The sequence below is a fragment of the Rhinopithecus roxellana genome, chromosome 3 (genome assembly GCF_007565055.1).
Source record: "Rhinopithecus roxellana isolate Shanxi Qingling chromosome 3, ASM756505v1, whole genome shotgun sequence".
NCBI lineage: Eukaryota > Metazoa > Chordata > Mammalia > Primates > Cercopithecidae > Rhinopithecus > Rhinopithecus roxellana.
In genome coordinates this window covers 7,801,027-7,816,050 of record NC_044551.1, presented here as the reverse complement: position 1 = coordinate 7,816,050, position 15,024 = coordinate 7,801,027, and the positions used below count along the sequence as shown (strand labels likewise).

General features: G+C 40.6%; 1 protein-coding gene across 7 annotated transcripts in view; it reads left to right on the top strand.

Moving 5' to 3' along the window:
* Nucleotides 1–15,024, top strand: part of GPBP1 (GC-rich promoter binding protein 1) — an 88,345-nt gene that overhangs the window by 37,446 nt on the left and 35,875 nt on the right. For all 7 annotated transcript variants that reach the window (XM_010356823.2, XM_010356821.1, XM_010356824.2 and 4 more), the window contains exon 3: nt 1,169–1,288. In XM_010356823.2, coding sequence (XP_010355125.1) covers nt 1,226–1,288 — 63 coding nt within the window. In that variant the 5' untranslated portion in view covers nt 1,169–1,225. The remainder of the gene's footprint in view (nt 1–1,168; nt 1,289–15,024) is intronic.

Here is a 15,024-nt window from a genome sequence, read left to right as displayed (position 1 = left end):
AAGTGATCCACCTGCCCGCCTCAGCACCACAAAGTGATGGGATTATAGACGTGAGCCTCTGTGCCAGGCCCATTCCCTGGTTTAAAAACAGTCCAGATGTATCATCAATTTAGTTGTAAAGATTTGAGTATATGTCTTTTTTATTTATTATTATTTTGAGAGGGAGCCTTGCTCTGTTGCCCAGGCTGGAGTGCAGTGGCGTGATCTCGGCTCACTGCAACCTCTGCCTCCCAGGTTCAAGTGGTTTTCCCGCCTCAGCCTCTCAGGTAGCTGGGATTACAGGCACCTGCCATCATGCCCAGCTAATTTTTTATTTTAGTAGAGATGGGGTTTCACTATGTTGTCTAGGCTGGTTCCGAACTCCTGACTTCAGGTGATCTCCCACCTCGGCTTCCCAGAGTGCCGGGATGACAGGCATGAGCCACTGCACCTGGCCTGTCTTTCTTCTAAAACATAACCACCATACCATTATCACATCTAAAGTGATTATTCCTTAGTGCCATTTAATAATATCCAGCTTGTGTTCAAAGTTTTGATTGTTTCATAATTTTTTTTTAAGGTTTATTTGTTCACATAAAGGATTCTTAGTTCATCTGCCCATTAAAAGCCACTGTTTGTTGTAGAAACCAGCTCATTTAACCTTTAGATTATCCCGTGATCTGGATTTGGCTTATTACTTCCCCCAGATGTCCTTTAACTTGTTCTCCATCTTGAATGTCCTGCTAATTGGTAGTTAAATCAGATTTCTAATTTTATTTTAGGTGGGCACAAGACTATGTCATAGATGGTACTCCGTATTCCATTTTGGGTTATGTCAGGAAATACTTGATGTCTAGTTATCTATTTGATTTTTTTAAAAAAGCTATACTGAGGTATACTTTATGAAAAAACCAGTTTTAAGTTTATAATTTGAGGTTTGACAAATGTGTACTATAGTAATAACCACCATAATCAAGATAATACTCAGTTACCCAGAAAATTCCCTCTTGTTTCTTGCAGTCATCCCCCTTCCAAGTTGATCTATTTTCTATCACCATAGTTTTGTCTTTTCTGGATTTTCATTATAAATAGAATCCTATAGTAGTAAGTAGTAAGATCATTGTAATATAAAGGCGATACATTTTGGCCAGGAGCTGCAGGTCTAATTCCTTCCATTTTTATATGACAGGGACTTGCCATGAGGTGTTGAAGCCTTGTTTCACTGAGTTGGAGAGACTGGACCTAAATGGCGCAGCATGACTTTGCTCCAGCCTGGCTTAATTTCCCTACTCCACCATCATCAACAAAGGTATTCTTTCTGCATCTCTCTGTCTATCTGCTTCTCTTGCATTCGTTTTTTACACAAATGTAATTAAGTCATGGAGAAGTAATAATATCTTTGCAGAGAAGTACATTTGTGGCTGGGCACGGTGGCTCACCCCTGTAATCTCAGCACTTTGGGAGGCAGAGGTGGGTGGATCACCTGAGGTCGGGAGTTCGAGACCAGCCTGACCAACATGGAGAAACCCTGTCTCTACTGAAAATACAAAATTAGCTAGGCGTGGTAGTGCATGCCTGTAATCCCATTTACTCAAGAGACTGAGGCAGGAGAATTGCTTGAACCCAGGAGGTGGAGGTTGTGGTGAGCCGAGATTGTACCATTGCACTCCAGCCTGGGCAACAAGAACAAAACTGTCTCAAAACAAAACAAAAACAAAAACCCAAAACATTTATATTACCATCTAAGTTATTTAATTTGTTGGCTGTATTAAATTTTTTTTTTTTTTTTTGAGACGGAGCATTGCTCTGTCACCCTGGCTGGATTGCAGTGGCATGATCTTGGTTTATTGCAGCCTACGCTTCCTGGGTTCAAGCAATTCTTCTGCCTCAGCCTCCTGAGTATTTGGGATTACAGGAGTGGGTCACTATGCCTGACTAATTTCTGTATTTTTATTAATAGTAGAGGTGAGGTTTTTGCCATGTTGGCTAGGCTGGTCTCTAATGCCTGACGTCAAGTGATCTGCCCGCCTCAGTCTCCCAAATTGCTGGGATTACAGGCATGTGCCACCATGCCCTGCCTGTTCTGTTAACAAGTCAGTTTTTATTATACCATCAATGCACTAAGCCATTTATTTCAAAGTTGTCTTTTGTAGTAATCAGTTTCAAAAATTTTAATTGTTACTAGTCAAATACATTGAACAGAGCATCTTACCTTTTTTTATACTGTTTTACTCTTATATGCGTTGACTTGTTCATAATGATACCCACCAGAAATGGTGTACTTCAGTTTGCGAAGTGCTTTGCTGAACATTATGTAATTTGTTCATAATTCCATGAATGTGGTGATTTAGAATTATTCTTAGTCCCTGCTGTACTCATTTTAAATATTGATCTCCTTTTTCTATGAGGGAAAGTAAAATCATTGAGGTGCAGAGAAAAGGGTTTGTGCACAGTCACTTTGGGATGAGGGCGATTTATCTGAGTTCTCTGTGTCTTTCCCCATCTTTCTGTAAAACTGTTTGTCTCATTTGGTATCAAACCCATCTGTCAGGCTCCATTAATTCCCAGCTAATTGCTCTATTGTTTTCATTAATGCCTGTGGGGGCCTACATTTGATCCATGCTCTGATCCAATTTAGTTATGGCTGGTGTAGTTTTGAGGCCCAGCCTCCTGAGGTTGGTTCTGACCGTAGTAGGGCTCTCCTTACTTCTCTCTTTCTCAGATTCATTCAGAACTAACTGGCCTGTGATTCAGTTTATTGCTCTTCATGGAGAGGAGCTACCAGCCTCTTATTACTACCAGTATCTCCATTGTTTCTGAGAGGGCTGTTAGTGTTGAATAAAGTTAGTTCCTTTGAGAGACTGCTTCTTACCCTTGGCAAAATCTTTGAGTCATTACTCCTCGTGCTAGGTGGAGCAATAGTCTGAATCTTCTCAATTTGTTTTTCCAAAGTGAAACTACTGCCCTGTTAGATAGTTGGAGCAAGAGCAATTAGGGCTCAGTTTTCTTGGGCTGATGAACCTGGGTTAGAGCCTTCATTCTGTGAGTGGGGGTTGGGTGGAATAAAGGAGCCTCAGATTTCTTGACTGTAGTTATCAGGAATTTAACTTCTTCAATTCGAGTTGGAGCGGGTGAGAAATGTTGGCAGTCTGCCTCTCCCAGTAAAGTGTACCGCTTGTTTAGGAGATGAGACGGGGGAAGAAACCTGTCTTCTCTTGATTATAGCTGCCCAGATTGGATGCAGGAGGGGTAGCTGGTTGTAGCTCAAGTGCTGTGGACTCTTATAATTGAGTTTTAGTTTGAACAAGTATAACTGGGGAAAACGATTAAAAAAACAAAACACTGTGGCTGGGTGTGGTGGCTCACACCTGTAATCCCAGCACTTTGGGAGGCACAGGCGGGCAGATCACTTGAGGTCAAGAATTCAAGATCAGCCTAGCCAACATGGCCAAACCCCGTCTCTACTAAAAATACAAAAATTAGCCAGGTGTGGTGGCATGAGGTTGCGGGGAGCTGAGATCGCGCCACTGCAGTCCAGCCTGGGTGAAGGAGCGAGACTCTGTCTTAAAAACAAAACAAAACAAAACAAAACACTAAAAGTGTGAAAATTATTCTAAGGGCACATAGCAAATGAAGAAGCATTTATTCAAGAAAATCTGAAAACTTTGTGTTTCTGTACTATTCTGATAACCTGCTTTTTCCTTATAAACATTTTTTCAAAGCCTTTTCATATATTTGGAACCCTTTTTTTCCCACATAAATATGACTTTTGAATGACTCATGACTAAAATTTCAGGAATAATGTGAACTTTGCAATATCATTATACATTAGGACTCACTAAGGAATGTTCATTTAACTTATATAAATAGAAATAGAATAGTTTTTTACAGATACATTTACAGACATTTAAGGAGATTGCAAATTATTAAAATTGTCTATTAAGATTGCTAAGAATAAATTTTTGAAGCAGATGCTAGAAATGGGCTTTTTTGATAGATTATGTAAAAAAAAAAGATAGTGATTTAATAGTCTGCAAAGTGGAAAATAGTGGCGTATTCTGACAAAAAGTCGTAATACAATTTTTTTGGTCAAGTTATTTTGTTAGGGGAGCTTTTTGGTGGGCCTTTCTTCCAGCACGATCTAGTGTGTAGACATAAAACAACTATGGCCCGGGTGCAGTGGCTCACGCCTACAATCCCAGCACTTTGGGAGGCTGAGGCAGGTGGATCACCTGAGGTCAGGAGTTTGAGAGCAATCTGACCAACATGGAGAAACCCCGTCTTTACTAAAAATACAAAATTAGCAGGGTGTGGTGATGCATGCCTTAATCCAGGCTGAGGCTGGAGAATCCCTTGAACCGGGAGATGGAGGTTGCGGTAAGCCGAGATTGTGCCGTTGCACTCCAGCCTGGGCAAGAAGAGTGAAATGCTGTCTCAAAACAAACACACACACAAAAAAAACTGTAAGTGGTCAAAGATCCACCTGTAACTGTCTAAATACTTGCCTCTAAATAATGAGACAATGCAAATGCAAAGAGCTGGTATAATTAAGAATATAACCATTTTTAGAAAAAGCGCGTTGATTCTCTTGGGCCAGACGTGGTGGCTAACACCTATAATCCTAACACTATGTGGGGCTGAGGCTGGAGAATCTCTTGAGGCCAGGAGTTTGAGAGCAGCCTGGGCAACATGGTGAAACCCTGCCTCTCTACAAAAGTAAATAAATTAAATACATGAAAATTTTCACACAGATTGAGTTTATTTAAAAATATCTTTCTTGTGAATACTAGTTAATTTCTTATCACTTATGAAATTTTTTATAGTAATGTATACTTTTGGTTCAGCCAAGTTGTGTTCATTTTGGTGGAAAGTAATTCCTTTAGGTGTTGTGGCTTTTCTAGACTAGAAGATCTGTGTAAAAGAAAACAAAAAACAAAAACAAAAACTGTTTTTCCTTTCTACTCTCAACACAGAACACTTCTATAATCACATATTTTGGATTCTCCCCCTCAAAGCAGTTCTCTAGCAGGCACTACCTGGGTGTCCTATAATGCATTTCAGTTCTGACACTGTCAGCTTGGGATAGTGTCAGATACCACAGGTTGAGTGTTCAGTCCCACAAGACTGCCTTCACTTCAGATGCCAATAACCAGTCCCAGGCACCAGTGCTTCTCACTGGTTACAAAGCAGGGTTTCTGCAACCACCCCCGTCGGGTCTGAACCATTTCCTAGGATGGCTCAAAGAATTCAGGGGAACACATTTGCTGATTTATTATAAAGGATACAGGTGAATAGATTGATAATGGTGAAGTATGGAGAGGTGGTGTGTGGAGCTTCGATGTCCTGTCTGGGTATGCTACCCTCCTAGCACTTTCATGTGTTCAGCAATTGTTGGTCTGTGGGTGGGGCTGAAAGTTCATACTCTCTAATCACTTGATTTTTGCTGTTGCCCTATGCTGAGACTGTTGGGGGGCCCCAGTCTAAGTGACCATTAACATAAACTTGAGTTATCACAGGGACCTGATAACTTGGTTTCACCTCAAGTGATCCGCCTGCCTCTGCCTCCCAGAGTGCTGGGTAACAGGCATGAGCCACCACACTCGGCCCGGAAACAATGTTATAATTTGGAATTTTCTTCTCCCATAAGGACTTACCAGGTCTTAATAAATTTGGCCATATGTATTGAAAAAGATACATTGAAATTACAGAATTTTCCTATAGAATGCAATTTTGGGGTTTGAAGATGGATCTTAGTGATCATCTAAACCTTATACAGATTTTGGAAGGTTAATTGAATTGCTTTCACATTGCTGATTAGTGTGAGCCTAGATTGGAATCCAGGATGCATCTGCTATTCTGTGGTCTTTCTATAGGACTCATTTTGGAATTCTGTGAAATGAGTAAAAATTTAATTGGCTGTAAAAAAGGGACTTGAGGCCGGGTGTGGTGGCTCACGCCTATAATCTCAGCATTTTAGGAGGCCAAGGCTGGTGGATCACCTGAGGTCAGGAGTTCGAGACCAGCCTGGCCAACGTGGAAAAACCCTGTCTCTACTAAAAATACAAAATTAGCTGGGCTTGGTGGCGCATGCCTGTAATCCCAGCTACTCGGGAGGTTTCAGGCAGGAGACTCGCTTGAACCCGGAAGGTGGAGGTTGTGGCGAGCTGAGATTGTGCCATTGCACTCCAGCCTGGGCAACAAGAGCGAGACCCCGTCTCAAAAAAAAAAAAAAAAAAAAAAAAAAAAAAAAAAAATCTGGAAAGATACACAAAACATTAAAAAAAAAAAAAACTTGTAAATATTTTTTGTCTTCATTTAAACGTTAACTTGAAGTTAAGATTGGTACTTGAAAAAATTAAAAAAATAGAGACAGGGTCTCACCATCTCGCCCAGGCTGGTCTTGAACTGCTGAGCTCAGGAGATCCTTCTGTCTTGGCCTCCCAAAGTGTGATTAAAGATGTGAGCCATTGAGCCTGGCTGATAATTGTTAACATGCATTGTTTTGGGACGTGACTCTGGATTAATTTGTATAGGCCCTCAAAATGATGATGATTTTGATTTTTAGAATTTGGAATGCCAATTCTAAATTCTGAATTCTTCTAATTGAAAATTAGCTTTAGAAAATAGTTGACAATTTAAACTTTTTTTTTTTTGGGATGGAGTCTCGCTCTGTCACCCAAGCTGGAATGCAGTCATGTGATCTCTGCTCACTGCAACCCCGCCTCCCGGATTCAAAGGATTCTCCTGCCTCAGCCTCCTGAGTAGTTGGGATTATAGGTTCCTGCCAACACACCCAGCTGATTTTTGTATTTTTAGTGGAGATGGGGTTTCACCATATTGTCCAGGCTGGCCTCAAACTCCTGACCTCAGGTAATCCACCTGACTTGGCCTCCCAAAGTGCTGGGATTACAGGCATGAGCCACTGCACCCTACCCAATTTAAACTCTCACCTAGCAGTATTTGAGATTTGTTTCTTTGCCCAAAGTGGTTTTGACAAACAAAATACCTTCTAGTGATACTTCTATTATACCTTCTCTGTCTTACTCTTCGCTCTGTCAGATCCTCATTTATGAATTCTATTTGTAATTAACCTCTTGTTTTCTGCCATTGTCTTTTGTTTACCCACATCATTTCTCTCTTTTTAATATTGTTCTGAGTAATTGGAACATACGTTTAGTATTGCATTCTCTATTTAAATTAAATGGCAGTATTTTTTGTTTGAAAAGATGACATGAAGATTTAAATTAAGGGTAAAAATGTTTTCAGAACTGTATGGCAGTAGTTTTGAAATGTGTAGAACTTTAGCCCCATCATGTGGTAAAAATTTAAACTGCATGTGGCTGAGTATAACTCTCTTATTTAGGGTAGTGACTTTTAGACTGTTAGTTGTGACCTGTAGTGAGAAGGATATTTTACACACTCTTTTCATTTCCACGTAGATATAACAAATAAATTTCATATATCTATGGTGTACTAATGTTTTCTTCTGTAGTTTTCTGGTTTTTTAAAAATTCCATTAAAAAATGCTAATTGTGACTGATCTCATCATTTGTTAGTAGGTCCTGACCAGCAGTTTGAAAGTATTACTGGAAGAATGTTGAACAGATACTGAAAAATTTAGATAACTAGCAAATTCTGTTTGTTATGCTAGGAAGGATGACAAAATAATCCCTGTATACAGGATGCTGTATCTTCATAATTGTTTGATGAAAGATTTCAGGGCTCTGGTATTAAAAGGGTAGATGAATGGTATGAAATAGAAACAGAAAGTTGGAGAATTTTTTTCTTTTTAAACAAAATAAAAAAATGTGTTATGGTGGAACTTTACTATGATGAATACATTTTCATATCTTTATTCAATAATCTGTAGTTATCTCTATAACTAATGTATAATTTTGATTCTTTTATGGCAGTGTTAAAAAGATTAGTATTACTGTACCAAAACTTTCCTTTGACAACGTAAGCAATGTCAGCTTGCGATGACAATGTAGGCTATTTATACTTTTAGGCTGAAAGGATCAGAAAATTCAATCAGACTGCTAGTCGAGTTCATTGAAACTTTTATTTTGATTTTTGCTGTTCTGAAGGCACATAGGCAGAGTTCGTTGAAACTTCTGTGGAGGTTTACTGTGTAGATTTTTTGGTTTATTGTTTATTTAGGTATTCTGGGCTTTAGAGAAAATTTTAAATGAAACTTTAAAAAAAATTTTTATTTATTTATTTATTTTTTTTTAATTTTTTCTAGAGACAGGGTCTCACTATGTTGCCCGGACTGGTCTTGAAATCAGTGCTGGGATTATAGGCTTGAGCCACTGTACCTGGCCTTAAAACTATTTTTAAAAACAGTCCAGAAAGAAAGACAGTGTAAGAAGAAATGGATGGAGATGGTCTCTGCCTTACTTGTTGTAATAAAACACTTTATATAAAGGTAACAACGATCTGAAGATGGTAGACACTCTTATCTCCCCCTGCCCCACCATTTACAGATGAGGGAACTCAGGTTAAGAGATTAATTTGCTGAGACATACTAGAGCTGGAATAGGAAGCCGTATGTATCAGACTTTAAAATTCATCCATTTAATAACTTTCTTTTCTTGATTATTAGGATAGTAGACTAGGTTTCAGAAGAGAAATGCTAGGATACTTTTATGCATACACCAAAATATATTTTTATGCCAGTTTGGAGAAACATGAAATAACTGTTTTTTCCCTTTTTTTCAAGGATACCATCTCTAGTATCTTTCTATAGTCATAGGAAATTCATCTCTTTTGGCTGTATAAACTTTTGTTGAGTGGATCTACATGAATTATGTAATTAATTACCTATTAATGGATTAGACTGTAGAAATACCTGGGCATTTCTTGAATATAATGGTAAGGTAAATTTCTAGCAGAATTGCTAGGTCAGAAGGTTTGTACATTTTGGTAGATAATGCCTAACTGCTCTCCAAAAAGTTCGCATCTACTTATAATCCCATTACAGTTTTATGGGAAGGGGGGCAGCTTTTCAGTCTCGGAGATACTGGATGTTTTCATTTTTACATTTTTGTGAAATTAGATGAAAAGATAATACTTTGTTTTGATTTGCATCACTTAATTACGATTGAGCATACTTTTGTGTTAGAAATTTTTTCTCAGAATTGCTTACGTAGTCTATTTCTTAGTGACTTATAGCTCCTTTCATATTGGGTTATGTTTGACTATATTTTTTATTTAAAATTTTTTTTCGTATGGCACCCCAGAACTAAGCAGATGCCATTTATATTGCAAATGTTTTTCTACAGCTTGTTTGATATTTTAAAAATTTCCTTAAAATTTTTTCCCCTTTAGAGACAGGGTCTCACTGTTTTGGCTGGTCTTGAACTCCTGACCTCGAGTGATGCTCCTGTCTCAGCTTCCTGAGTAGCTGGCACTAGAGGTGGACACTACTGCACCCAGTTGTGTTTGATACTCTTAAAAAGACTATGTAGAAGGTTTTAATGAAGTATTTAAATGTACAAAGAAGTAAGTAAACACTTATTAACCACCCTGGTAATTAAGTAGGCCAGGTACAATGGCTTGCTTCTGTAATCTCAGCACTTTGGGAGGCTGAGGTAGGAGGATTGCTTGAGGGATAGAAAATCAAGACCAGTCTTGGCAACCTGATGAGATCTCGTCTATACAAAATAATTAAAAACGATTAGCCAGGCATGGTGGCTTGCACCTGTAGTCCCAGCTACTCTGGAGGCTAAGACAGTAGGATCACTTGAGCCCAGAAGTTGTTTGAGGCTGCATTGAGCTATGAGTGTGCTAGTAGAGCTGGACAACAGAGTAAAGCCCTGTATCAAACAAACAAAAAAATTTAGGTCAGGTATGGTAGGTAGCTCATGCCTGTAATCCCAGCACTTTGGGAGGCTGAGGCAGGCGGATCAGCTGAGGTCAGGAGTTCAAGAATAGCCTGGCCAACATGGTGAAACCCTCTTTCTACTAAAAATACAAAAATTAGCTGTAAATCCCAGCTACTCAGGAGGCTGAGGCAGGAGAATCACTCAAACCCGGGAGGAAGAGATTGTAGTGAGCCGGAATCGTACCACTGCACTCCAGTCTGGGCAACAGAGCGAGTCTCCGTCTCAAAAAAAAAAAAAAACCTAAAATTTTTACCACTCAACATAGTTATTTCTTAAACATTTCACCATATTTGCTTTATATTTCTTTTTGGAAATAGAGTATTACATATACAGAGTCCACTATTTACTTCACAATCCTGTTTCCATTTTCATTTTTTTCCCACAGGTATTCTCAATGCATATTCTTATTACTATATGTGTAAATGCCAATAGATAGTATTGTATGTTTTAAAATTTACATAAATGATTATTTAAATGTCTACATGTTGCTTTTATATTCATTATGTCTGAAATTTTTTTCGTGTTGATATCTATAGGTTTAGTGTAGTTATCTTGAACTTTGACTGGGATTTTGTTAAAATTAAGTTTCTGATTCAATAAGTCTTTGGTAGGGTCCCAAATTCTAATAAACCTCCAAGTGATGCTGACGCTGCCCATTTGTGGACTACTTTATGAATAGCAATACTCTAAGCTATAGTTAGAAGTAAAATTGCTGGGACTTGATTAGATATTGCCACATTCTTTCCCTTGTGGTAGTCTAATTTTTACCCTATATGCTATCTGTAACTATTTTCTTTTTTTTTTTTTTTTTGAGACGGAGTCTCACTCTGTCACCCAGGCTGGAGTGCAGTGGCACCATCTTGGCTCACTGCAACCTCTGCCTCCCAGGTTCAAGCGATTTTCCTGCCTCGGCTTCCTGAGTAGCCAGGACTACGCTCGTGTGCCACCATGCCCAGCTAATTTTTTGTGTTTTTAGTAGAGACAGGTTTCACTGTGTTAGCCAAGATGGTCTCTATCTCTTGACCCCCTAATCCTCCCACCTCAGCCTCCCAAAGTGCTTGGATTACACGCATGAGCCAACATGCCCGGCCTCTATAACTATTTTCTTTATACTCTTGCCAGAAGTTTGTCAGATGAGCTCCAATTCTTGATGCTATCAATGGTACCTTACTATGGTTGAAACTTTTTCAAGAATGCCTTGCAGGGTCAATATTCAGTGTAATCAATGGACATTCCATGCTCTCTACCATCCACAGACATCTGGTATTGTGAAGTACTAGAAGAACATCCTCAAAATTCAGCTCAAAACAAGTTAAAACTCTGCCTTCCTTACCTCTTCACACCTCCGTGAGGCTGTTTGGTCATTGAATGCAGCATAACTAAAACCTCTTCATAGTCACTTCCTGGGTATAATTGGTGTAAAATAAATGAGAAATTGTGAGAATGTAGACATTTTAATTATATATATATTTTTAAAATTATATTTTTAATTAAAAAATTTTTTTTTCTAGAGACAGGGTCTCAGACTATGGCCCAGGCTGGAGTACAGTGGTGTGATCATAGCTTGGTGCAACCTGGAACTCCTGGGCGCAAGTGATCCTCTTTTTTTTGTTTTTGTTTTTGTTTTTTTTGAGACTAAGTCTCTCTCTCTTGCCCAGGCTGGAGTGCAGTGGCACAATCTCGGCTCACTGCAACCTTTGCCTCCCAGGTTCAAGCATTTCTGTTCCAGCCTCCCAAGTAGCTGGGACTACAGTCACACGCCACCACGCCCCGCTAATTTTTGTATTTTTAGTAGAGACGGGATTTCACCATATTGGTCAGGCTGATCTTGAGCTCCTGACCTCAGGCGATCCACCTGCCTCAGCCTCCCAAAGTGCTGGGTTTATAGATGTGAGCCACCGTGCCCGTCCTTAAGTGATCATCTCTAGTCAGCCTTCCAAGTAGCTGGGACTAAAGGTGCGCACCACCATGCCCAGCTAATTTTTTGGTAGAGATGGGGTCTTGCTATGTTGCCAAGACTGGTCTTGAACTCCTGGCCTCCCAAAGCACTGGGATTATAGGCAAGAGTCACCACACCCAGTTTATAGTTTTAAAATTTGGGATTATGACCTGACCATCCTTGGACATGGCATTGCTTTCCCCTAAGAGTAAAGTCCAGGCCATACCCCAGGGTGATAACTTGGCCAAAATGGAATCTAAGTAATTCTGACTTATTAGATTCTCTTGGGTTGACATCCTAGATCGTGAAGACAATGACCATTTGCTTGAGTGAACTGCTCACCTAGTCTCCCCCTACAGTATCCATTGAGGACCAAGGTAGGGGACACAATGGATCACTACAAATTACATAAAAATGCCCCCATCTCATTAACATCTTACCCCCCCCAGGTGAAAAGTCTAGGTTCAAGTAGGAGATTTTCTTTTTTTCTTACGTGAAGTCACAGCTCTTGTACTTTAAAGACTGACATATAGCCAGCACAGTAAAATATGAGTAAGAAATACAATAGTACTAAAAAGGAAGATAGAAAACTGGTATTATTTGGCCAGGAGCAGTGGCTCACACCTGTACTCCCAGCACTTTAGGAGGCCAAGGCAGGTGGGTCACGAGGTCAGGCTAACATGGTGAAACCCTGTCTCTACTAAAAATACAAAAAATTAGCCAGGCGTGGTGGCGGGCGCCTGTACTCCCAGCTAGCTACTCAGGAGGCTGAGGCAGGAGAATGGTGTGAACCCGGGAGGCGGAGCTTGCAGTGAGCAGAGATCGCTCCATTGCACTGCAGCCTGGGAGACAGCGATACTCCGTCTCAAAAAAAAAGGAAACAAAAGTGATATTCTCTGTGAACAATTAACTGTCCATATTAAAAAAAAATAAAACCAACAGATTCTACAAAGTAAGAATTAAGATTGCTAGACACAAGACTAACCAGTTTCATGGCTGTGGAGGAGAGCAAACAACCCCAACACTTGAGGAACATGTTACCCCAGGAGATGCAGAAAGGTGAACAATTAATGCCCTCTCTGTACCCTGAACCAGCATCACTGCCTGAGTCAAACAGTAGCTGGAGGAGATGACACTGACACACTGCTAGATTTGCCACCTCTGTCCACATACTTTGAACTTGGGAAAATTCATGTGGACATGGGCAGTCAACTGTCCTGCTATTCCTGATGCCATCAATGGTAGCTCCTGAATCTGCATTTGAACACTCAGTTCCATACAACCTTGTTTCAGTATGATCGATAACAATTCATATACTTATCCAGATACCTAAATAGTTATGACATGTGTAGCAACTGAGGCTCCAGTTACTTTGAGACATCGTTCATGTTTCTGAACTAAGCTATTAACAGTAATCCAAATCAAGTTTAACAACAGATCTTGGAGTGACATGTGTCCCTTGGGGTGGCTGGTTTTTATGTGAGAGAGAATGAGATACAGGAGGTCTCTTGACAATGAGGGGTAACTTTTGGCCCATTTGTTGTTCCTGTAATTGTTAGAGTGACACCAACAATTAGGTCAGTTTAAGTTCCTGTTAATGAACTGTAATGGATAATCATGGCCATAGACCATATCCTGGCAAAATTACTTATTGGTGGTCCCCAATGTTCACCAGCGTTCCTCCTTCCAGGGTTTATTCAGTTGGCTGGATCCTGACCTCACTTGAGATGTTGATAGTAGACTTAATGAAATGCTGTATAAGACCAGTTAAATTAATTTGTTTCTAGTCTCTGTCAGGAAGATTAATATGAGTTACTGACAGTGGAATAATGATGGGAAAATTCAAATTCAGCCAAGAATGTATAGGGTTGATGCGTAGATCATTGAGAGAGGCAATTCATCCTGGGCTCTGAGCATTTTTGCTTTTTTTTTTTTTGAGATTGAGTCTTGCTCTGTCAGGCCAGAGTGCAGTGGCGCGATCTCAGGTCACTGCAGCCTCTGCCTCCCGGGTTCAGGCAATTCTCATGCTTCAGCCTCCCAAATCACTGGGATTACAGGTGTGCGCCACCATGCCTGGCTAATTTTTTTTTTTTTGCAGGGGGGGGACAGAGTTTTGCTCTGTCGCCCACGCTAGAGTGCGGTGGCGCAATCTCCGCTCACTGCAAGTTCTGCCTCCTGGGTTCACGCCATTGTCCTGCCTCAACCTCCCAAGTAGCTGGGAGTACAGGCGCCCACCACTGCACCCGGCTAATTTTTTGTATTTTTAGTAGAGACGGGGGTTTCACCATGTTAGCCAGGATGGTCTCGATCTCCTGACCTCGTGATCCTTCCGCCTCGGCCTCCCAAAATCCCAAAGTGCTGGGATTACAGGCGTGAGCCACCGCGCCTGGCCTGTATTCTTCTGAAATTATTCTTTAACTTTTGGAGATGGAGTCTTGTTCTGTTGCCCAGACTGGAGTGCAGTGGTGCGATCTTGGCTCACCACAACCTCCACCTCCCAGGCAGTTCTCCTACCTCAGCCTCCCGAGTAGCTGGGATTACAGGCACCCGCCACCACACCCTGCTAAGTTTTGTACTTTTAGTGAATTTAGTGTATTTAGTGAGCCATTTCACCATTTTGGCCAGGCTAGTCTCGAACTCCTGACCTCAGGTGATCTGCCCACCTCACCCTCCCAAAGTACTGGGATTACAGGCGTGAACCACCACGCCTGGACTAATTTTTGTATTTTTTGTAGAGATGGAGTTTCATTGTATTGACCAGGCTGGTTTCGAGCTCCTGACCTCAAGTGATCCACCTGCCTCAGCCTCCCAAAGTGCTGGGATTTTGGCCGTGAGCCACTGCACCCAGCCTCCTGCACCTTCTTGCTTGTATGCAAGATCTTGACTACACTTTGCATGGGCCATTTCTTGGTTGTTTGTAGTAAGCAACATTGAGGGACAAAGACCAAGCTCTTTATAAATGTGGTTGATTTGCCAAACTCAGTGCAAGGGCAGTATCCACCTAGGCCCCTCCCTGTCAAGCCCCAGAGGTCTTAGGGGGCTGTACAGAACCAGTGCTAACATCATGCTTATGCTGCTTGCTGTGCCATGAGTAGTAAAGTCTTTTTGTCTCATTTCTTTTGCCAGCATACATGAAACAGTATCCAGGCTAGCTCATAACTTGCAGAGATGATAAAATCCCAGACTCTTTTTTTTTTTTTTTCTGAGACGGAGTCTCGC